This window comes from Eutrigla gurnardus (genome assembly GCF_963514095.1).
Source record: "Eutrigla gurnardus genome assembly, chromosome: 11".
In the NCBI taxonomy this organism is placed as follows: Eukaryota; Metazoa; Chordata; class Actinopteri; order Perciformes; family Triglidae; genus Eutrigla; species Eutrigla gurnardus.
Window position 1 is genome coordinate 11,964,078 of NC_139925.1, and position 25,964 is coordinate 11,990,041.

Here is a 25,964-nt window from a genome sequence, read left to right on the forward strand (position 1 = left end):
TGCCAAACAGCCAGATGAAATGTGGCTTGATCGCCCTCTTTTTGTCTCTCTCAATTACAACAAACACACGCAAACACACCACACACGCATTTTCATTTTTGTCAAGCAGATAGCTTATTTTAACCCCCCCAATAGTAACATGTGCCTCACATAACTGTTTCTCTGAAATATTTTTTTAGGAAGGCCAGAGACTCTTATCTCAATATGAAGCAAAGGAAACAGGACTCAAATGCATCAACAGTTGATAATGCTCGGTTGCACTCTAGCTTACATGGCCTTGTGCTTTCAATTTCAATTCAATTTTATGTATAGTGTCATAACACAACAGATGTCATAGCAGAACACCTAACACATTGCGCAGGAGTAGAATACGCTCATGATTGTCAGAGTTAGTACATTTTAGTACATTAGTACATAGCAGTAGTGGTAGTATTAACAGAAGCAATAGTATCAACAGTACCCTCTGTAAATATATAAGGTGTTAGGGTGAAGCCGGGCTTTAATGGATCATGTAATGGACTCACAACAGCTGTTTGCTTGAAGGGAAATACCTCTGCGATTCAGAATTAACATGTGTTGTTCCTATGCTGTGTTGGTGAATATTTCTACCTCTCTGCTACTATTGATGTATATTGATGTTTCATTTTGCAACCCCACTAACTCGCATTTTATTCCCAACATATGCCGTCCCTCAGTCCAGTGTAGGATAATGGCCGTTGCAACATTAACTCACTATTATGCTTCCATTTGATTATCCAGGCTATATTTCACTCTGCGTGTCTGTTCAGTCTGCGTCGGCACAGACCAATGAATTACAGTCATTAAAGTTCACTTACTTGCATTATGAGCTTGGCTGAATTATATGAGGATTGGCTGAAAACTACATCAGCAAGACGAAAATGTCAGACATTAGATCACCTTAACTGTCCAAAAAAACACTTGTATTACTGTAGCATGGGGAACATTTCCTAGTATATTCCTACACTGAGTAAACAAAGATAAGTATATGTATATACCCATAATGGAGCCATATGATGATTTTCTTTCTCCTCAGGCCACAGATCCAGATGCAGGGCTTAATGGCCAGGTGCGCTACAGGATCGTGAATCATCCAGATCTATTTATAATCAGCGCTAACGGCAGTATCTACACCAGAGTGCCTCTCGACCGGGAGCTAAGGAGCCAATATGACCTGGTGGTAGAGGCCTCGGATGGGGCAGTGGATCCACGGCGGACCACCTTGACCCTCTCGATCCAGGTCACGGATATCAATGACAACAGCCCGGTGTTCTCCCAGCAAACGTACGTGGTGAACGTACCCGAGAACAGCCCTGTGGGAACAGTGGTCCTGAAGCTAAGCGTGAGTAATTATGTGCATGTTTATTGCCATTTATTCTTTCTCTCTTCATCCTTAAACATCGCCTGTCCTTCTTTTTTTATATAATGTAACACAGTTTCTGTAAACCGCTGTAGTTACAAGCTTTTAACATCTCTAAACTTCAAGTACAAGCAATTAGGTGTTTAAATGTCAAAATCTTCTTGGCAGCAACATTTACAGAGACAGGCAGAAACAGGGCCTTATATACACAGCAGAGAGGAACTTTTTTTTTTTTTCTCCAAACTGTCATCGTGACAGTTGTTTGGGCATTTTAGACTCAAATGGAAGGAGACTTAAAGCTGGATTTTTCTTTTTTTCACAACACGCTTTAATTATATGTTCCCATCCTTCCTGACAAACATGAACATAATGCTCCATACATTATGGGGGGGAAAACAACATTTTTCTATTTGGAAATGAAAGGAAACCATGTGTGTTCAGAGCCACTGAGTGTAGGAGAGACTAATTGCTGGCATATTGTGAGTGACATTTCCCAGAGAGGGATAACAGCAGCCGCCGATGTCGGGTGGTGGAAGGAACACTTTGAGGATCTCCTGAACCCAATCATCACGTCTTCTATGGAGTAGGCAGAGCCTGAAGACTTGGGGGGGTTCACCCATATCCCTGGCAGAGGTCACTGAGGTAGTTAATAAGCTGCACAGTGGCAAGGCGCCGTGGGTGGATGAGATTCGCCCTGAGATGCTAAAGGCTCTGGACGTTGTGGGGCTGTCATGGCTGACACGTCTCTTTAATGTCGCTAGGCGGGTTCAGTGCCTGTGGAGTGGCAGACCGGGGTGTTGGTCCCCATTTGAAAAAAAAAGGGGGGACTGGAGAGTGTGCTCAAATTACCGAGGAATCACACTGGTCAGGGAGTGCCTGGGGATCCCCCAGGAGGAGCTGGCCAGTGTTGCTGGGGAGAGGGACACCTGGAATGCCCTGCTGTCACCGTGACCTGACCCTTGGCTAAGCGGAAGATGATGGATGGATGGATGGATGGATGGGATAACGTTAGAGCAGGGAGGCTTAGCGGTGTGAGTGACAGTGAGGACTGTGACACCGTTAATCTCCTAGACAACGTCACGTTAACTCTAAAGCCCTGATTATGCTTCCGCGTAGTGATCACGCAACGGCCACGCAGTTGCTGGGAGATCGTGATGGTTCTGCGTTGGGTTTACGTGTCTAAATGCAATTCAATGCCACACCGGTAGAGGGCGCTATGTTTTTTGTAAAGACTGACCGACCGACCGAGACTCTTGACATATATCATCGTTAGCCTCGTTATAGCCTATTTGTTTACTTTCCGGCTTTAAACATCCACAATTTTTCAGAACTTTGTGTTTTATTTCTTTGTGCAAAAGCGACAAGGTGCAAACAATAAAACGAGGTGAAAACAATAAAACGAGGTGAAAACAATAAAAGTAGCCTTTTAAAAGTTTAAATGGCGGTGTTTATGAGTGGACACCGGAAAGCGGTCTCCAGCGGATGTAGTTAGCGGACCAATCACAGCCAATGCCGCTGCGTTGGTGTTGTGTTGGTGTTGTGTCGCCTCGACGCGCGTCTAGGATTTTTGGGAGGTGCACGTCAGGCCCTTGCGTTGGACGTAAGGGGGGTCCGCAAGGACGTAAGGGGTCCGCAAGCCCCCTTGCGTTGTGTCGACGCGGAAGCATAACTCAGCCTTAAATGGAGACTCTGAGAAAAGGAAGTGGGCGAGTTCAGTAGCTTGAAACTGAACTGTGTGTGTGTGTGTGTGTGTGTGTGTGTGTGTGTGTGTGTGTGTGTGTGTGTGTGTGTGCGTGCGTGTGCGTGCGTGTGCGTGTGTGTGCGTGTGTGTGCGTGTGTGTGTGTGTGTGTGTGTGTGTGTGTGTGTGTGTGTGTGTGTGTTGCAGTAGCCTTTGCGAATGATATCTACTCTGAGAGTTGTGATTTTATGCAATGAGGACCAACTTAAGCTCCCCTTAGTGGTTTAATTTAATCAGAACCTATTAATGATTGATGTAAGTAACCCCTGCAGCATAAAAATGTAGAATTCAAATAGAAACATTAATATTTATTATCCGCAGCCCCAGTGCTTACGTGTATATGTAAGGTCCAATTTTTTAAAGTGTATGTGTCTTCCTCTCGCTCTCTCTTCACTTTTTCTCCACGCATGCCCTCTGTTTGTGTACTATGACCGTTTCCCCTAATAGCTCTCCTCTTCCTCCCTCATAGGCGACGGACTCGGACCTCTTCTCCAACGTCACATATCGGATCAAGACTGAGTCGGCCAGGCAGCTGTTTTCACTGAACCCCGTCACAGGGGAGATAGCGATGCTGCAGACCCTGGACTTCGAGAACCTGGCAGCCATGGGCATGGGGGCCTCTTTCACTTTCCAGGTGGAAGCTGTCGACCAAGGAGGGGTCATGCCCCCGGGGCTCGCTACCGTCACGGTCCGCATCACGGTAAGAGCCCCCCTGGTAGTCAGTGCACCACGACCTCTCCGTGATCTATTCTTCTTCCATCCATCCTCATCGTCCCCTCAGGAGCAGCAGCACTGGCTGTGAATACGTGGCCCCTCATTAGCGGACTTCTACAGCAACAGCAGCTCTTCCAAGCTACAGTCCAAAAGGGGATTGGAGACATATTGTACCGGACTGCACCTGTGCTGCTTTTGCAACATCAAATTGAGTTTCGCTCCATTCAGTGCGAAAAAGCTGAATGCATTTTCCTTTTGTGAAACATGCTTTGGCCTCCCGACCCGCTCGCCCTGGTAGCATTACCGGGACAAAGGAATTTGAGGGAGAGGTGTTTTCCGCCTTGCACACGGTGCTATGCCGGATCTGAATGACTCATTAGCTTTGTGACAGCAATTATGTCAGGGTTTTTTTTCAGGAGCTTGTATTCCCTTTACAACCTTTCAAGAGATTAACTGCCGAATCCCAACGAAAGGATTAGACACCTTACACTGTGCTGCTATTTGTGTGTGCACATGTGTTTGTGTGTGTGTGTGTGTTGTTTTTTCCTCTGTGAATAATTCTGCTCTTCAAAATTTGTGAATTCACATCTGTGTAAATTCAGTCCACCCGGCTGTTCGGAATCAAGCGTTCCTATATTACACTGAATGAAAGCATCTGAGCTCATTCAAGCAGGCTCACTGAATGGCTTGCCAACCTGTGGATCGAGTTTGTCCTCTGATAAGACCAAAGCTTTGTTGCAGTGTGTTCACGCCGTCGCCGAGGAACTGCGTTTGATAGGATAAGGCATTTTCACAGCCGCTGATATCTAACCAACGTCTGCTATTTGAAACGGCAGACATGAATTCGAATGAGCCTAATGGAATCACACAAGCTTCTCTGTGGAGTCGGAGCTGACACGACTCATTCCGTTTCCGCCCTCATATCACACCTCCAGAGGGTTATTTGAAGTCGTCTGTGTTTGATTTCCCCACGTGTTGTTTTGTTGCTGCCTCTTTGTTGTCGGATGCCTTGCGATGACAGATCGAGTGTCCTTCGTGTCTTTTTTGTTCCGAACAAGTATCCCATACCCTTTCTTCTATTCTTGCACTTGAGAAATGTAAGACAGACACCTTGACTTTGTATGTGTGTGTGTGTGTGTGTATGGAGCACATGCATGACTCGAGCAAACATGACTGTGTCTGGGCTCGCATTCTGTGAACGCTTGCAGCACAATGATTAGGCTTTGTTGTTCAAAGTGAAAGCTGGATCATAGATTTTCTGCTGGGGAACACTAAACCTATGTATAGATCAAAGTGAGACTGCCCTCTGCCACTGAGTTTAAAAGAACACATTCCGTTGCCCGTGGCACAGTCAAAACAGTGGAAAGTAAAGAGAAAAAGTCAAGAGACAGGAAGATCAGGCTCCAGAGGTTATACCACAGAACTAATCTATTCCTGAGAGATGTGCGACTGGCTTACCCAGTTTGCCTTCCTCACAAAGCAAAGCAAACTGTTGCACACAGTTAACAAGATCTCATTTCTTCGCCGGCCCATAAAGTCGGGCTGTGCTGTGCATTATTTACAGGGAGAACGTGATTAAAAGCAATAGGTGATATTTAGAGTGTTCAGGGAAGCTATATCACTTAATCCCAACTAAACTGTTTCGCTGCCTAAAGGGGTAGAAAAGATAGGAGATCACTTGCTCTCCAATTAAACATCAGACTGTACATTCAGCAAGATAAGAAAACCTTGTTCTTGGTGCCATCTTAAGAAAATGTAAATGCCCATAAGGGTGCTTAGGATTCAGGCCCCATGATTCGTGAGAGAATAAAGCAGGTATTAAATGTATGTTGCTTTATTCAATGCTTTAATGGCACAGTTTGGAGGATCTAGAGGTGCGGTTGCAGATTGCAACCAGCTTCTCCCTTTCTAAAACTGCGATAACGTGAGCCGCAGAGGCCAGCCTTACCGTAATGACACTACTTTAGGAGCAACGGAAATCAGACGGCAGCTAGGCGTACCACACTGTCACACCATTGGCTTACATTACCGCGGTTTCACATGTGTTGGAGAACTACGGAGGCCTTCAGGTAACTGAAAAACATGAGAGGCCCTTGCTACAGCAGTGTTTTGTTTTTTTAGTTCGGACTGCTGGAAACATAGTGGTGCAACATGGCGTACTCCGAAATATCAAGGGCTCATTCTAAAGTAACGAAAAAACTGTAATCCTTAGTTTCAGTTACTCACTAATGAAAACATACCATTATGAACATATCGTTAATTATGAAAAATTACATAGCAGCAGCAGTATTTTGTCAACATTTAATTAGATGGCATGATTAATGACCAATATATCAACACAAGGCTTAGAAAACAGAATAAATGTTCTATTGATTCAATTTCCACAATGTACTATTTAGTGTTAATCAGCCAGACAAAATAGTATGCAAGGTCTAATTTTTGAGGGTCAATTTAATATTTTAAATTTAGATGGATTTTTTTCATCTGTAATACTGTGGATTACAGTGAATGCACATGATCACATTCAGCTCAGATGCACAGTTCTTAAAGTACATGGACAAAGCCTGGGGCCATGGTGAATTTCTGCAGTGGGATATTTTTGCCTGAATCCACAATAACTTGCTGGAAGTGCTGATATCCAAAAAAAAGAAGCAGCCGGAAAATCTGCAAATAATATGTCTCTTTATGCATGCTGACAGCATCAGCAAAAGTAGTAGTAGAATACATTGATAAATGTATTTCACCCTTTTAATGCCAAATCTGACCTGTCTGAAGGGATATCTGTCCTGCCCGTCTTCTATTACCTCTTAATCTGCACTGTAGCTGAACATTTTTGTACTTTGCCGAGTCGATAATGGTGTATAACTGCAATTTAACCATGGTTACAAATATCACCAATGCATTTAATACGCCTACATTTATGGAATGTCTCCCTTTTTTTAATTTTTTTTTAGGACATGAATGACTTCTCCCCCGTCTTTACCCAAGACCTGTATCAGGGCATGGTGGCCCCCAATGCAGAGAAAGGAACGGTCATCACAACCGTGTTTGCTGAGGACCAAGACCCACCGGTGAGTATTAAATCAGAGGTTTTCAACATTTTTTTAGGCCAAGGAACCCTTGGCTGATAGTGACGGTGGAGGGGACCCCCTATTACATATCATATAAAATTGTGTTTCTTATTAAACAGGGCCAATAATAATGTGCAGCCTATAGGGCCATGTATAAAGGTACTTTGTAATGATGTATGTATACAATGCTAAGCTATTAAAATAATAATTGTTGACAAATTCACATATGTATAGAACATATTGTAATTCTATGTTGGTTGTTGTTGTTTTTCTACATAAGAATTTCACATTAACACAACAATTAACATTTATATTTGCTTATTAGATGTTTAGATTAAAGGTATTTTCGACATTTTAAATTTTGGAAGAAAGAAAGTTAGAGATCAAATTATTTTGGGGACCCCCTGCTGTAACTCTGCAAACCCCCTAGGGGTCCAGGACCCCCTGTTGAAGATCTCTGTATTAAATAGCACATGTTGATTCCATCTCTGTCTTTATTGAAGGCAGCGGTTCACTGCATGTTGTGCTCTCGGAACATCAGCCACGTTCAGCCGTAGCATTTCATAGATGGATTTAAAAGATGTTTTCAGCACTCTGATGCTCTCATTAGAGCTACAGTGATGTGTGTGTATATATCTTAAGGGGGTCTTCACTTGTGTGAGTCATCTATCGGTTGTCTCAGACAGCGTCACAATTCCTCAGACGCCTTCACACACCACTGTGTCTGAGCAGGTTCTCCGGGGAATGGAGCTAAGAGGAGTGTTTTCTCTTTTTTTTATGGCATCTGCGAACCGAGGAGCACAATCACACAATGCAGAAGAGAAATCGTGCCACCCTGTGTAGACTAGAAATTCTATGTCATAGAAGGAGGCAACACAGGAGCCATGGAGAACATTGTGTGTTGTGCATGTGACTTTTAAAGTTTATTGCTTTGAGTTTGTCAATAGCATTGGATGTATGTATGGATGGTCCTGGTCATGTTTGGTTCCACGTCATTCACCTCAGCTGAACTTCTTTTATTGGGCACTACCACCCACCTTATGTTATTGCTCTTGGTGAGTCAGCAGTCTTCTTGCTCCAATCTTCTCTTTCTTTTGGGCTGTGCTACTAACTTTTTTCTTCTTTTATAGACACTTCCCCAAACCAGCTTTTTTCTCATGACACATTGTGTCTTTTTCTTATTTAATTTGAAACATTTCCTCTATAAAAACGGGAAATAGCATTCGCCCAGCGGCCTTCCTGCCTTGCCCTAATAGTCTCCAGCTCTGAATGCGTTTTTCAGTGAAGCTCTGTGCGGCTGGACTCGATGCTTGTTATCAGTGGCCCTCCTGCTGATGGGATCTCACCAGGGCTGGGTGAGCTTATGTACTCTCCACAGCACATAAACGCTGAGGGATATGGATGCCTGTCAGTCCAAGCTGTGGGTGGTAAAACATCCTCAGAGCGCCACAACAACGGCTGTACATCTCACTTCTCTCCCTCCTTCTACTTCCCCTGCCTATTTGCTCTCAACCTCTCGGTCTGTGCAGATATGAAATCATTCTTTTTAATCTGAACTTTTTCCCCAATACAGGATTTTATTCCCTGAACTGCAGAGAAATATGGTGCAGTAGAAAATATACAACAGTGCTGAGGCCTAAATAATAGGTAGGAAAAGTAAAAAATAAAATAAGAGTCCATGGTATTGTTAAAGTGTAAGTTAAAGTTCCTTTATCTATACGTAGATAACCAATGACTCAACAAGTCTTCATCAGCATATAAAGTGCAACAAGAGAAAGAGGTCATGTGACAGGTTACGACTGCCCACTTGCCCTCACTTACAAGAAATGACACAAACAAAATATGTGTAAACATGTACTATAACGTACACTGGCAAAGAACAGTGAGTAAATCCCAAATTAATAAATGATGGACAATGAGTGTGAAAATAACTAATGATTTACTAACAACAATAACCCTGCACAACAAATAAATAACGACAAGGAAAATCAGACAAAGATACACAATAGTTTGAATAGACAGTAACCCCATAGGGCCCTACTACAATGGATCACCCTCAGTAGTACTTGTCCAGAGACATGACGTAACACCAATGACGTTAAATACTAAGAGGAAGGTATGATGATGGTATACAGAGACAGAAAACAGAAAGGTGTTTAGTTTAGAGGGCTGGTAGGTGTATTCCCATCAGGCTGTCTTTCAGTGTTTATGAAAGAGAAGGCAGAGGCTCAGCAAACACTGGAGGTAGGGGGTCACTGAGCCAAATATCCCAGTTTTATAGAGATAAAGTGTCAGATATGATAGGTCATGCTGAAAGTGTAGCACCACCTCGGTTCCACCATTGAGTGATGATCAGGAAGAACTTCTAGTACAAGGACTATGGGTTTATACCATTCCTTCTTATGTAAATTATGATAAAAAAATGAATCCACTTTCGTCAGAAAGTTTTTATTATAGGTAGGGGCAATGGAAAGACATGGACAGGATTGGTACATGGTCAGAAGGAAGAGGTGTATCTGTGATATTGATCCACGTCTCATGGTTTGTTTTCGGGGAAAGCTTTATGGCTGTAGATGGTAGTCCTGAGGCTGTCTGTGTCCTCAGTCTGCCGCGTCATGATTTCCTACTTTGTGGTCTGTGTCCATTCCATTGTCTAAAAAACGGCAAAACTGAGGTGAAGGGTAGTGCCTCCTTATCCTCTCCAGCAATGGATATGCTAGGCAGGCTAAATGATACGGAGCGAACTTGCCCGTTCCTGTAAGATGAACAGGTAGACGTGTGTGATCAGGAATACATTGTCCCCTCCTTGGAGTCCTGCTTTTTTCTTTTTTTTCACTTTAGTCTGTGCCAGAGATTTGGAATGTTTGACAGTGTCCTCGCAGATTTTCCTCTCCGTCGATTCAGTTATTTCACCGTGCTCAGGCGCGAGAGCTTTTGTTTTACTTGCCCTTTGAAATCCAGGGAACATTTATTAAGGGCCGCCTCCCATTTGTTTTTGAAGTCTGGGTCGTCCCCGCCGAAGGAGGGAAACTTTGTAATTCTAACACCTCTGGGGATCATTTCCTCTCTCCAGTAGTCAGAAAGTGAGATAACATGTAATTTAAATTCCTTGTCCTTTTCCAAGATTTTTTTTTTTTTAATCTAGGTGAGAGCCTGTGCCTCGGTGGTTCGTGATGTTGAACAAAGGATCTTTCACAATGAGATCATTGCCTTATTCATTGCAGAGGAAAAAATGTATAACTATGCCTCCGTGACATGACTAGTATGAAAAGACCCCACTATATGTTCTGGAGCAGCAGAACGGTGCAACTCACCACTGATAATGAAGAAAATTAGGGAGTGTAACGGGTCAAGGAACTTGTAGTTGGTAAAAAAATCAGGTGCTGTTCAAGGTTAGGACAAGTAGTCGAGTAAAAATAAGAGACAGGGATTGTCCAGCTTACTTTTAATGGAAGTCCAGTCCGTTGTATTGGTTGGCAGTCTAGAAAAAGCATCATAAGTTAACATTTTTACGTGTAACCAGCGCTCGAGCTTTCATCGGGGTATGAAGTGTAATGAAGACAGGTGTTCAAATTAAAGCGCATCAAAAGGTTGTGTGATAGGAGGAAATCATCCCGATGTCGCCACCAGCACAGTGGTTACAAGTGAGACATGGGAGTGACAGACAGAGGGATTAGGTTTTCAAACGGGAGCTGACTAACCCAGTCTCGTATTGACCTGGATTCGGGAGCTCAAAGCATTTTATTGACAGGATGCCTGTCATAGACACCTCATGGTTGAACAGGGCTTAGTCGAGTGCTTGCTAAATACACACACGACTATGTGCACACACACACACACACACGCATTCTCTCTATTACTCAGCCACATAAAGACCTGCGTGCACAAAGAAAGAAGGAGAGGAAGAGCCTCACTTTGGCTCGGAGTCTCGATGCGACAAACATGAGTCAATGCATATTTTGTCTGGAAGTTATAATGGTGCACTAGACCGTTCCCTCTCCTACGCTTTTCTATGTTTTGGAAAGAGGGCACTATATCTATCCACCTGCACCTTGTGGAAAAGTGATACTAATGGTTTTCTAAAAAGTGTATTTTGGCAGTGCCACTCAACCCCAGAACCTCAATGTTTGTATCGCCCTCAGTGAGGAAACCATGGAAACAAACGTTACAGGTTATTTGTCAGCACAAGATTTGAGTCTGTTATTTGTGACAGTGAAAGTTGTTTTTGCAGAGTTTTTAGAGATTCCCATTTCTTCGCGAGACGAAAGTACATTACATCTCTCCTTGTTTTAAGTGAATGTTCTTTGTCCCTGTCCACCAGTCATTAGTCAGTCACCATTTCAACCTTTCCAAATGAAGTTGTGTGAATGTGTTGAATTTGCTGTTTTTATTCTCGCAGCTCAAGCTGCGTTGTGCGTCTCCAAAGCATCAGTCGGTGCTTCCGCATGCTTTTGAGCCTGTTCTTTAATTCATGTCCTGGCTATTTTATACCAAAGAGAATTGGATTCTCGGAGAAAAAAAAAATTGCTCCATGTTGCAATAAAAAAAAAACTATTTTGATAGCAACAACTAAGTACCGGATGTCTACTTTTTTTTGTCGCTCATCTGCAATGTTAATGACACAGCGAGGTCAGTCAGCGGTGGACATAAAACATTCATAGTCTGCGAGTCAAATGCCAGACAAGAAAGGTGTCGTGCAGCTGGTAATGTCTGCAGAAGGAGATGGTATGAGATGTTACTGTTACTACAGTGCATTCAGCTCTTCACTCATTTCTGAGCCTCTGTTGCAAGTAAATGTCTGTCAAATCTGAGATGGTGCTCAGGAAAACTCAGGTTACGGTTTTGAATGGTACTGTGTTATTATTGGTTTGATGTTCTAACGCTGAGGGTTCTTAAAGGCAAATGAAGCCATGATTCTTCTGTGGGAGGTGTTTTCTTATTAATGACCCTGTCCTGACATCTTTTCCATTTCATGTTGGAAAACAAGTTGAAGAGCTTTTAGGGACGAGGCCCTGTTTTCTGAGAATCCCCTCTGTGAATTCACTCAGATAGTTTTGTAACCTCTTAGACACATTTGTATGAGTAAGCCTCTCGAGGGATCCGCTGCTGCTACAGGATTTGCCTCTCTCTCTCCAGCCGCAGGTTTCTACCCTGTCCCTGGTGAGCAAAATCAGTCTAGGCAAGGGAGCAGAGTTAAAAAAAAAAAAAAAAGCTTATTAAAAAACAGAGCAAATTTCAGGTCCAAAGGGATGAAACGGGAATCAAATATGCTATAGAGATGATTGGTAATCACGAGCCCTGATTAATCTTAATCAAAGGGTCATATTAAAGTCCAGGCTCTCGCTTAATGAATGCAAGTATCTCCGGAGACTTGCAGTTTAATGGAGATGGGTTTTTTTTTATTCCGAATGAAAGGGAAGAACAGCCGAATCAATGAATAACAGTAAGTTTACATTAGGCTGTCTGATGTGGAGACAGACGTGTGAGACATTAAGGTAATTTCCATGTTTCATAGAGGAGAGCTACAACTCCAGCTCTGTCACACGATGAGAAAATGAATGTAGCAATTATCAAGGAGTTGTAATCCTAAGCAAACAGTATTGCTACACCCACGGGCTTAATAGATTTTACAGAACCTAATTACTTCCACATGTCCTTTCTTCATCTTCGCAGCTTGTCCCCGTGTGAGGTGGCGTCCAGATAAGTGGATTGATGTGGTTCATGTTCTCCTTTCTCCTTCCTCCAGGGCACTCCGGCCAGCTTCGTCCGCTACAGAGTGGACCTGGACAGGTCACCTTACAGCGGGAGCATCTTTGACGTGGAAGAGGAAACCGGACGAGTCATCACTAAGGTCAACCTCAACGAGGAGCCCAGTGTCACCTTTAAGGTGAGTGGCCGGTGAATATGGTGGCTGCTGCTTGTAATGCCGGTATGAAAATCAACAATAGCAATGGAGGAGATGAGGGTGGTGGAGGACGGCGTATCAGCAGATAGTGAGAGGAGGCTCTTGTCCACGCTGTGCACCAGCATACTTCCTTTGCAGGACATAAGTAGTCAGATGCTGTACAAGTGTACAAGTATGGCGCCGCCCTGTCAAAGCATGCATTCTCCCCAGAGAACAAGTTGCACAAGTTGAAAAACGTAAACCCCTAAAAATGTGGATGTATTTTGGACAGAAATCGAACAACATAGCGTTCTGTAAGCTCTGCAAATTGGAAATGTCTTATCACAGCAGCACGACTGTTATGCGTGAAAGCACCTGGAGTCCCTTGTCAAGGCAGCAGCAGCAGCAGCAAGACAGCGCCATGTCCAGTTTGCTTTTCATCCCCACCAAAAAATGATGCGTCCGGATTATCAACACACAAACTATTGCTTTTAGTAGTAGGCACTCAACATGGATTTTCTAAATGTTTCTTCATCACCACATATTAAATGTAATTTTGGCACTGCTGTTGTTATGGTGATGTGAAATTACACTGAGTCACCTAACGTTTTATATTTGTTCACTCTGATGGCTGTATGAGTGAGAAACTATAACAGCAGTCTGTAATGTTAGATTTACAATTCTTTTAAATTACATTAAATTATTTAAAAATAATATTTAGAAACATCAATAAATTAGTCAATATATTAATTGACTAATGGATAAAACAGTCGTTGCATTAATTGATAAAAAAATAAATAATTAGGTGCAGCCCTATACTGTTACCCAGGCAACTGCTAGAATTCATGATACCATTATAATGATAATCATAAGCGCCATTAAAATCTCATCCTATATCACAGATACAAGAATCAGAGTTCTTTCACACTGCATAGTGCATCTACTCTCCATAGATATTTAGTGCTCTGCCTTGCGTTAGTGTGTGTAAGATGCAGTGAAGATCAATGGGTCAGAAATGTGCACATTGACTGTTTAAAGTCGGAGGAGAGTTTTAGGGCATTATAACGCGATCGTCTCAGTGATCACTCCATTGCTTCTCTTGTGTCTGACTGGTAAGAGTTTTTTTTTTTATCGGTGAAACAAATTCCCTCCCAAGTGCTCACATGAAGGGTTCTCACCAACTCAAAGTGACTTTGCAGAACTATATGTTGAACAATGGACCAGGTCCTTCGTGATATTGGGTCCTAATGCAGAAGTGCCACTTACACTATGTTGTCTGTTCTCCTCCATCCTCTGTCTCTTTCTTATTTCTCCTCTGTTTTTTGTCTTTCTGTTTTTTTTTTGCTTTTATACATTTGTCTGGTTTATTCTCTTTATGCCTTCCCCGAGGCTCCATTCTCCACAGTGCATGAATGTAGATCAATACATTCATACTCGCTCACTGGGAGCTTTGCAGGCTGCTCGCCAGATTATATTTTGCCAGTCTGTCTTTATTACGATTCCAAAGATGAAAAATACTTGGCAATCTCAGAAAGGGAATTATTTATGTAGTGAGTATGGCACAAAAAAATAATAATAATTGTTCATGTGTGCTCTCCTGCCCACTGCAGCTGTTCGTGGTAGCCTATGATGACGGGGAGCCGGTGAAGACCAACAGGACTTTGGTGGAGATCACTGTCCTTCAGCCCTCCCGTATCCCGATCTTCACCCAGGAAGAGTACAGGTACGTCTCCTCGGCACGCCGTCAACGCAGCTGCCACCGTCTGTAAATTCACACATGAAAGGGTAGCTGGGGCTGTAGTGCCAGACAGGGAGCGATAGGGAAGAAGGTTGGAGGAGGTAGTAGACGCAGCAAAAAAAAACACCCCATGACACTCATTTACACCTGTGGTCTCATCTTCCATTCAGCTTGTGTTATCATCAACCTCAATAAGGTTCAGTCTTTAGGTGAATTATATAATATACCTCCAATGGCCACAAAACTTCGACTACTCAAGGTGCACATCGGGATCTAATCTAATCTAACTAATTTACGCCAATCAGGGCCAATTTCAGGTTCAGCATCTTGCCCAAGGGCACTTCAGCATGCAGACTCGCTCTACCCCTGAGCCGCCCAAATTACCGTGTTCACCCAATCAAGCAGGCCCCCGGTTTAGATTCTGTGTCTCCATCTTTATTGCGCTGTCTCCCAATCATGACTGATTAATGAGTTTTGATTATAAATATGCATCAGAGCGTTGAGTAGATAGTGCAGATCATCACCAGTGTAAACCACATTTGCTTCTAAAGCCGGGTTTCCCCTCCGAGTTTATTAAGAGTTCCTCTTTGACAAGATTAAGTGTTCAGACTGTTAAACTGGCAGCAAGAGAGAGAGATGCAGGGTGAGGGAACATAATCTATAGTGCTCTGAGATGACATGCTGCTACACATGTGATATAGGGCTGATATGCTGGGCCCGAGCTGGGTGGAGTTTCTCTGCACTGTGGCTCAGGAGGAGGCCAAGAAGTCATTTATAATTAAAAATAAACATGGATTATTAACGGTCCAAGCTGAAGCTTGCTTTGAAAAATCTTCCACTGCGAGCGTGCTAGTTTGAATGCATGCCGTCTAGTTTGTTGTGCTGTTCAGGAGATTGGAGCCTCAAGGTCTGATGGCAAAGTTGCCTGGCACAATGCGGTCTGTAGGAGCTTAAAGTAAAGCTTGTTTTAAGTGGATTGTTTTACTAACTTGCATGTCAGGCGAGGTTGGGAGTGTTGGCAGGCCATCTTCTGTGATGGAATTTGATACGCCTTTATGCATAAGACGGGGCTATTTAAGTCCTAACACGCCCTGTCAACAAGCGAGGTGAGTGCCGCTCTGCCCGTCTCACTTCCTTTCACGAATGTGTGTGTGTACGCGTTTGTGTGGGCGACTCGCTAATGCTGATGAGTCTGAATGTGTTGCATACGTCCTTTTGTAATACAGCACTTAGTGTGTGAGCTCACGTCCTCTCCCGTTGCTCAGCTTTATGTAGTGATTGATACACAGGCACGGCGGCGCGGCGGTTGAAAGGCCATCGATTAACACTTTGAATGAGTGCTCTGTGTGACACGCACACAGAAGGTCGGGACCGTAGGCACAGACCTCTGCAAGGTGTCACGCTGACAATGCCAACCGCACGCAGTGGCAGGCCCCGCTGTAAATCGTGAGCCGCCGAAGCATTAACCAGGTGCTCGAGCCTCTCCTGCTGGACGCGGCTCTCTCTGCGACAGCCAATCTGCTCGCCCCTGTGAAGGACTTGTCTCCTCGTTCCTTCACCTCTCCGTCTCTCCCTTCCCCATCGTCCTCTCCCCGGGGAACCTTCTGGACACAAATCACTCTCTAAATGTCCACGGAAGATCTCGTCTGTCTCTGTAAAGGCAGTTAGTTATGGCAGCAATCAGGTGAGCTATGCCTGCAGCTCCAGAGCACACAATTAAAACAACTCTGCGGGGCTTTGGCTGACTTAATGATTTCTGCGCCTGCTTTATGGTTGGTCCCCTCCATCTGTCAGAGGGAAATGAGGGGCTCCTAGTCATTGTTGGCTAAAATAAATGGCTCATATCGCGGCTGCTACTGTAGCAGCATGTTGCCAGTTTCAAAAGGTTTGAGCAAAACACCTTATGTTGTTGTTGTTGTGGGAAATGATATGTTTAGACTTCCGCAACAATTTTTAAATCCGCATGAAGTGATATTGTTGGTATTATGGTGTCATGTGAATAAGGTTGCTTTTAGTGCTGAACTGACAGAGAATTGTCACACAACGCTGCAGCTTTACACAGATTTAGTTCAGGTAGACTATATGAGTCGGACTTGCCCCATCAACCACCCTTAAATGATTGCAGTATAATACTGAAGTGTGTGCTGCCGACCCAGCTTGAAGTGCAACACTACTTGGTGAATAAAGTAAAAAGACGGAGTCTCATATTTTGGGCCAGTGAGCCAAAAAGGGAGAGTGAAGTCTCAACTGTAAAGTGGCCAGAAATGAGCTCAATGGAATGTTCATGTTGCTCATTATCTGTTGAATGCGTACGTGCGATGTGTCTTTCTGTCAAGGGCTGCATGATTCTGTAAAAAATAAGAATAACATTCTTACTCAGATTTAATGTTACAATTTTCTCTCTCAATTCATAGGAAAAAATCTTGGATTGAATTATGTATTGCTTTCTTTTTTTAGTCTGTATCTAAATATAAACACAACAAATACTAATCACTGTAACTAGTATATCTAATTTATTATTTTACCATTTTTTCCTGTAGCATCGCTTGCCCAGACTTCTCCCTCCCAAAATAACTACAGAATTGTCTTATTCTATAGCTTTACCTCCAGCCAGGTGATGAGTAATTGACTCTGTAATCCCCTTGTGGCTATACCTTTTTGGGTGCGAGTCTTGTTAGCATCATCTCGGTAGCTGCATCGGCTGCTTGCAACTCGTTTGCAAAGTATATTTTTGGTTTTAACTGTCATCATTATAATATTTCTTTATTCTGATTGATGTTGTGGTTTTTCTTCAAAGCTTTTTCTTTCACCCTGTTTCTTCTCGATTTCTCATCAACACAGAAGCCGCATGATCAATTCCTTGTCACACACAGTCTGTCTTCAGCTCTGAACTAAAATAGTTTGGCAGGCATTTTCAATTAATGATTCAACAATGATTTGAACCTCAACATGTCGTGACCGAGGAGTTAACTCACAACACAGTATCAAAACTAAACAGCAGTATAGTCTAGTTCTTTGCACCACATTTCTGGAACAAATAGAGGAAACTTGAGATTTGTTCTTTTAAATTAGGACGGATGTCTTTTGTTTGCCACCGCTTCTTATCAAGTTTAACTCGGGACGATTTATTAATATCTTGCACTGCGCTGCAATTTTCATCCTACTGTTTGATTTGCCTTCTTCAATTTCAGCTTATTTTTCAACTCTCCTCTTTTATAGTTGCGCTACCCTTTTGGAAATCCTATTCATGTGTCTTCTTCTATTGCCTTTGTCTATCGCTTTGTGTATCTTTTTCATGTTGTGCTCATGCCTTTCTGTCGAAAAGCACTTTGCTTTGCCTTGTTGTTGAAAGATGCAATACACATAAACTTGCCTTGGCTTGCCTTAGCGCTGGGAGAGGGGAGGGGCGGTTATCATTAAACTGCTGCGAATGGCTCATTTACATGAAACTCACGGACACAGAAGTCTTTAGCACTGGGCACATGGGAGGAGAATGAATATTTATTTTCCCCCCTCCGTGTGTGTGTGTGTGTGTGTGTGTGTGTGTGTGTGTGTGTGTGTGTGTGTGTGTGTGTGTGTGTGTGTGTGTGTGTGTGTGTGTGTGTGTGTGTGTGTGTGTGTGTGTGTGTGTGTGTGTGTGTGTGTATACGAGGAGAGGGAAGCCGCTATCTTAACATGGTCCCACAATGTGAATTCCCTGCTCTTGTACCGAGGCGACTTCATTGGCCTGGTGTTGCAAACCTGTGGTCTGTGAGCAGTTTTCTGTGCTGCTTATCTCCCTCTCAGCACTTCCCTTCTAAATCTACTCTAAATCACATGAGACTTTTGCCTCACCGCTCCTGAGTATGTCATTTCTTCCTCCATTTACCCCACCCCCCCCCCCCCCCCCCCCCAAGCCCCCATAGCAATAGTTTTTTTCCCTCTCAGCTTATATCTCTGTCAGTTTGTTTCTCACTTTGTCTCCCCTTTTCTACTCTCTTCCCTGTTCAGTCAGTAGCCCTTCGTTTTCTCCTCAGCGAGGGGATAAAGTCCTCACTTCCACCTATTTTGGCCCAAACTCTTTGCTTTGAGTGTTGTATAGTAAGTTTTTACAAAGTATACATCATACAAGGCAGAGGTAGCTGTTTCTATGTTGCCTCCATAGCGTAATAAGTGGTCTTTTTAGTGATCAAACAGGATATCTATGGGCGTGAAATGTCAAGCCATTAATCAGCGTTCACTGTAGTCACAGACAGCAGATGTTGTGCCATACCGGTCACTTTAATATGCAGTCTGTCCAACCTGAGAAGAGCACCGCGGCCCATTATGGAGCAATGCTCTTAGTTATACTGTTAGTACTGTAAACAGTGTCAACGTCGAGTATTACAATTAACAAAGTGCTGTCACCTTATGCTTGCCGCCCCACTAATTACACAGTGACAGTATGGCCGTGTAGGCCCTTGCTCCCCCCCCGCTCATACATCAACAAGCATATAGAAAATCTCCTTGTTTGCAGCCTGCAGTCGTGCACAACCTTGAGACATAGCTTTTTCCTATTTCTCCTGCAGACATTGTTACTCTGGCCATTAAAATAAATATCAGAGGCAATAGCCCAAAACTGCGTAATATTATACAGCATGTCTCGTTCCTTCTTGATGTTTACACACCATGGAGGCTGATCACAGTGTGACCACTGATTCAATGTTCATAATGAATCTGACTCACAAATGGCTGCACCTTAAGTACCTGAAGTCGACATATCCTGTCACTTGAAATTACAGCCACACCGGACTCTGCAACCATTAGCCTCATACAAGCAATGCAGTGTCATCCAATTAAAGAGGAAAAAAACATTGCTGCTCATTACGGTTGTTCTCGATTGTTTAGGCACATTTTCTAAAAGCATTCATCGTATTATCAGGACGACATCATATAGACAGATATTTCTATGAAATTGTGCCTATGATGCTACGGTATAAAAAGAGCTTATTAACATCACAGTCAATGTTCTCTCTGGCCAACACTGTATAGGTATGAATGTACGTTTTTCCCCAATCTCATATATATGAAACATACTCTCCCTTTGTAGTACTACATTCCACTCCAATTCTCCCTCGTTGTTGCCATGCCTCTCTCCAATATTGGCATCCAATGCTCCAAATAGAAGAGCTCACCTGCGGCGCTCCTATCACAAAAGCTCTGATTGTTCATTTGAACAATTGTGCAACATGTGAGGAGTCCCAAGTGGGTGGGCGGACTTGTGCATCTGGCATTTTGACTGTTCCATGTGAACACAAGAGATTTCATTCATGAAGATTGGGCCAAATTTGAGCAAAGCACGAAAAAAAGTGTAAAGCAGGGAATGTGCTTGTGTTTTAGCAGAATTGGTTCAGTGGGTTGGTTGTTATGTGTTGTGGTCCTCATGTCCCAAGTACCAGTATTTGTGAAAACAATTGAGGAAAAGTGAAGAACCCAACTCCCCCTTCCCTCCCGTCCCCTTCATCAACTCTTCCTGACGCGTGGAGGAAATAGCATTCAACAAATCCAGCCATATTTTGATTCAGACAAGGCTGTAATTCTCCCACAATTAGGCAGATGACATGCTTTCATAGCATACAGCTCTTTTAGAGGCAGGCTTCTTGCAACTGTTGTCTTTCCAGACGTGCATACAAGTGATGGGGGTGCTCCCAGCCTACTCATCCGTGCTCATTGCCAGGCATTTAAAGGGTTAGCTGTAAACCCCACAGTGTGCCATCCCACACACTGTCTTCATGCCTCACAGCAAACATTTAAAAAAAGCAACCTCAGCCCTCTCGTATTCCTTTCTCCTCAGCCATCACCTTCCTCTTCTGAATCACAGCTGAAAGTGAGTGCTTTCATACTTATGGAGAGCACGATTGATTTCCAGCCGCAGGTTTGAATCTGCTGCCCTGAGTGTTGAACCTCTGAGCATCAGGGGTGCGCTGACCTTTCACTCGTCTCTGCCAAGTAGGCAGGTATCACTTACCTGTCTCACAGCCGCTGAGTCACACTCATTGTACTCATCCCACATATCAGCTAAAGGTCGGTGCTGAATGCCAGGGAACAAAGCAGGACGACCTGTTATTAAAGGCTAACTTTCCAGATAATTAGCAGGAACAAGTTATCTGTCCTCTAATTTTAACATGATAACTGAAATGCCTCTGAGAATGTGCAGGTTTTATCACTTTACTCAAAGACAAATAATGCAGCTCTCTCCAGTCTTGTTATGAGTTGAGATCCATGTCAGAAAATTGAGCTACATGCAGCACAGTGAAGCACAAGGGGGACATTAAAAACATATTTCATTGATCTGACTTGGGAATTAATAATATGGAAGTCCACTGTTCATTGTAATAGATATGGTGTTATATCATCAATGCACAATAATTGATGTCTCTCTGTAATCATACAACCACCTTGATGACATGAAATTGGAGTCTTAATATGAGAACACGGCATTAGATGTGACTGGATGCTTATCGGAAACAAAAAAAAAAATGGGTTTCTGTCATTTTTAAGAAATAAGTCCAGCACACAATTCCCGTTAGAGGTACTCTTGTTTTTCTGTGGGTCAGGCATCCAGGTGTTGCTGTGTTGTGGGATAGAACACAATTTGACAGTAAAACATACAGGGTGGCATCAGTCCCCATTGGCACCGTGGGTATCACATTGCAAGCCTCAGCGGCTGGGCCGGTTTGGACAACACGCTCATTCAGCGGCATCCAGAGATTCGCTGGCCGGGTCTCCTCTTGTGTACTAAATGGACCAGCGGATGATATGTGAAGCGATGTCCTGTGGGCTGACATGGTTGAGCTGGCACGGAGCGGTACCACTGTCTGGGCTGCACAGCGAGCGTTGTTTCTATAGCTTTTTCATGATGTTTTCCATCTTGCCATCCGGAAGATAATTTTGGTTGAAGCAGCCTGTATTTCTTGTGGAACTCAGGAAAAAAATGGCTCAGTGTGAACACAAAAGAAACTCTGGGTCTGGTGTGGCAAGATAAGTGATCAGAGGAATAGCTCAGGGAGGAACATGATCAGACGGAAGGTTGTAAGCATTTTTTTTCATTCCCCCCAGTTGTTTTATAGAACACGGTGGTTTTAATACAAACACTTGCTGAAGCAATACTTCATGTCAGAGGTGTTGCATTTCTGAAATGTTTGTGAGCACAAGAGGATTTTTTTTTTTCTTTTGCAAAATCCTCTTAGCAAGTGAGCCAAATGCTCATAAACATTATATGCTAATATCGGCTCATGTTGAATGTGGTTTACAACTGCGAGAGCATTCGCTGGAGGAGGTGATGAATTGTTCGTTTGTACACAATTTTAGGAATTTGAGGAAGCCTAGATTGGTATGAATAAACGCGTAATAATAGTTGTGAATTGGAGTCGCAAGGGACAATGTTGTATTCGAAAGCTGCGGGGCTTTCTTATTTAGCATAAGCCGTGCAATGCTCGGAAGCTGGAAGGCCAAAATTTACACTTAATCCATTACAGAAACTCCACATTTAGATGAGCCTTTGATGCAGAGCGTTTTTTAAGTTGCCCCATCGTCTCTTTTATTAACAGTGCATCGCCTTGTCTTTGTGTCTCAACGATTATGAAACGCTACCAATTGTAATTTATATACAAAAGACCTAATTGCTACAATAGTAACTGAAATAAGTTACACGGCTGCATGAATCGCTTCTTCATATACCAAAATGTAACTTGTCATTATTCACGTATAAAGACTATATTACCATAGACACTTAAATAATTAAAGACTGAGCTTTTCTCGACCTTTTGATATAATTGCTTAATATATTCAGACAGAGATTTCCTGTCACAATCAATATGTGAAATAGATTTTAATGACTCCGATAGCAGACGGCAGACACTATTGTGCTGTTCATTTAGCTTGGAATAACGTAATATGTTAATGTTAAATAAAAGCAATCAGCATGCAGTATCTCTTTCTTTTCAATTTTTGTATGAATAATAATGAGATTCAGGTTAAAAGCCTATTCCCTACGTAAATCATGCTGTGTGACTGAGCTGACTTTGCCTTTGCTGTCAAAATCACTCAGAACTGTGTTTTTAATGGAGGACAGGAGTTTCCTTTCTGTCTGCCCGTGTTCCGGGGCGAGCTGAAACACGGTCCCCATTTTTAATTCATTCAAGTCAGAGGACTCTCTGTTTGTCATTCAATATCCTTCACAAACAAGTTCACAGCAAGGTGACATAACAGCTCGCTAACAAACAGTGCATGTCCCCCCCCCCCTTTTTAATGATCATCGAATTAGGCTCGTTCATAATTGCTGAAACGAAATGTGCCGTGTAATGCCGCCATCAGTAGTCAGGCAGAAATGTGCTGCAACGCATTTGCAAGTAAATATTTATGGGGATCGCATCCGCACGCTGTTTATGATGTTTGCTGGCGAGTCAGTTAAACGACTCGTGTCTCCGTTGCTCTTTGAGAACCTTCATTCGGCGCCGCATCGACGTATCCGCTCCGACTCTAGCAGAGACTTGCATGCGGCGAGGTCACTCCTCCCATCTCCCGGCGCAGCTTGTTCACTCGGTGATGCAATGCGTGGATAGAGAGGGGAGGCAGGTAGAAAGAGAGTCAACACGGTAACAGAGGCCCCCGTGGCGCACGACAAGGTTTGTACGCCTCTGCCTTGTCTCGTAAGCATCAGTCAGCCATTGGCCCAGGGGCAAGAGTGCTCGTTGACACCTGTGTGCCGCCCGCGCTTCTCAGTGGCGTGTCATTCACCCGCTCTCATGTTGACACCGGGACTCTCTGCAGTTGCCTGTAGACATGTCAGCATCTTCCCCTTCTCACTCTCTATCTCTCTCTCCCTCTCGCTCTGTCTAGATGGGATTTTTTTTCCCTCATCTGAATATGAAAGGAATGAAATGTGGCTTTGCCCCGCTCACTGCTACACGGTATTGCATTATGCATAATTGACTCTTTGAATTCGCCCACCGCTTGACTCTTGAATGCGCAACTTATTTACCTTCTGGAGTACCTCCGAGTCTCAGCGTATCAGCAAGTTCATTCAATTATCGGATATTATTAGGGCGCTTGTGCTCCGGCGGCTCTTTAGATCGTTGTTCCTCTATGATAATTGATCTGCCGACAGTGCATTGTTCCGTCTGTTTTCCTTCAGTCTTTCTATCTGCCTATCAGTGTCTACTGTATCTTTCCTTCCTGTCATGTTTTCGGTGCACACGTGGATACACCGAAAATATTAATCTGCACACTTCTTACACCTGCGCACATCCCTTGGCATGTCACAGCAGCTTACAAACGTCAGGCAGAGCCACTTTGTAGGGGAAGTGATAACGCGTCAGCTCGGCTCAGGATTGCATATTCCCACTCACTCAAAGAACAATACGGAGTAAAGAAGAAACAAGCTATGAATGGGTCAGAACAGACTGTCCAACCAAAGCTCCAGATCTGAGTTTTATCAAAGTTCCAACCACCAAATCTGAAATCTCCAAGAACATCTCTGAAGCACGTCATGCAAAAACACAAGAAAATGTGTCATATTATCTGATTTTAACTATTTTCCATCATCATATTTTCATTCAGGCATGAAAAAAGATGCTTCAGTCTACCTTTTTTGACTTATAATGCAATCATCGTACAGTGTTTAGAGTTTAATGTGTTACAGAAATGGACTTAAGTAATAAAACATTATGTATAAAATGAATGATTTATTAGTCATATCCGTGCGATGTGCAGCATGGCTTGCCAATTTACTACAACGTTACTACTTTTTTTCGGGTTTTTTTATTGTTTGGGGATTCAATGATTTTATTGGCATATTTTGCAACAGTCGCTGCGAGGAACTTGTTCTCACTCTGACAGCTACCTCAGATTTGTACGCCTGTCTAAAAGATCATCCTCGTTTGCACCTGACAGCGTAAAATGATATTGTACAATATTCTGTCATCTATCTCGGTGATTGTCACATCCCCTTGACTTCCTTCAATCCAAGACCGCTCTGCTTAAGAAAGCCATATGTTCATGTCGCTCTATTCACTATGTGCTATGTTTCATATGCTGACAGTGTGACGTTCACGTTAACACTTTTGTTAAGGGCTGTCTTGTTCAACTCCATTCGCTCTATATAGCAATTTGGAGGCATTGAGTATGCAAATGATCAGATCTCATGAATGCAAACCTCCTCGTGAATAGGTGTTGTTAATCAGATTGAAAAGAACTATTTAAGTTTCTGCAGTTAAGAGATGTGGGTGAATTGGGCTGGGAGCAATGTGTGCCATGTCTGGTGGTAAATTTGAAAGTGATTATTAACAGCAGCAAGGCTGAATAACAAGTATTTTTGAGGGCATTTTTGGCCTTGATTGGGGGTCTTTCAACCGATAAAATTCAGCTTGGGTGGTTTGCTTGCTTCCAGCTCTTCACTCAGTCTCCACACTGAGACCAGAATTTATTTTTCTGGCTGCAATAACTGCCAGGAAAGGGTTGAGGAGGAAAAATCGTGCTCCGGGGCTTCAGCCATGTTACACATGAGGTTGACTTTACCTGGCCTTCGCAGTAAATGGTGGACACGTGGTATGTATGCACAGGTGCAACAGGAGATAGAGGCTGAAAAAGGTGATTTGAGTGATCGATGAAATGAGTCCTCATTGTTCACATCATCCATCCTGATATTAATATTTACTGCATTGCAACCAACCACTTAAAGCAACATCCAAGCAATGCCAGCCAGCCATTGCTCAAGCTTACTGAGCAGCTTAAAACAACTGTATCTCTCTCTCTCACACACACACACACACACGCACACACACACACACTTGCAGGAGTTTCATTAGATTGCTGAAAAGTGTGTTAAAAGTGAAGGAGTTATTATTTAACAACCTGTATGTATATTGTTGACGTGTCATAATGAGCAAAAATGTGAAGGCACACACATTTGCAGATACATGTAGTGACAACCCTCGGTTCCAGTGAATGGCACATTACTGTATGTGAGTGATTTACTGCGACGTGTTGTGCTGCACCTCGCTGTGCTCACATTGTTCAAGGTCTCGCCTCCGTGTTTTTGCGGAGCCTATTCCCGAGTCAAGCGCTTGATTTGCTCGTGTGGAGGCCACATTAATGAATTGCTTCCCATCACTGTGGAGCGTGGTGGGGCTTAATGCTCCTGGACGCCACGGAGATGGCAATTATTCAGTGACAGGCCAGCAGCACACCTTGAGGGAAATTGATCAGAAGTCATTTAGTGTTATCCAAACAACGCATTATTCACACATCATCTGTGTATTTTTCATTAAAGGCTTTGTGAGTTAGGTTCAACAATATTATCTCTCAGGATGGCGTGTTACATCACCCTCTGTCCAGGAGAATGGCTGGAATTTTCCAGAATTATTCTCCACCTGAGATATCCTTGGGGATTGTTTGTCTCCAGAGACAGCAACTGTTGCCC

At 43.3% G+C, this 25,964-nt stretch overlaps 1 protein-coding gene across 1 annotated transcript in view; it reads left to right on the forward strand.

Annotated features, from left to right (window-relative positions):
- The window catches only part of LOC311021239 (protocadherin-15-like), a 180,109-nt gene that overhangs the window by 122,057 nt on the left and 32,088 nt on the right, over positions 1-25,964 (forward strand). Inside the window, exons 21-25 of the mRNA XM_084021693.1 lie at positions 1,055-1,360; positions 3,587-3,817; positions 6,786-6,902; positions 12,649-12,789; positions 14,397-14,509. Coding sequence (XP_083877819.1) covers positions 1,055-1,360; positions 3,587-3,817; positions 6,786-6,902; positions 12,649-12,789; positions 14,397-14,509 — 908 coding nt within the window. The remainder of the gene's footprint in view (positions 1-1,054; positions 1,361-3,586; positions 3,818-6,785; positions 6,903-12,648; positions 12,790-14,396; positions 14,510-25,964) is intronic.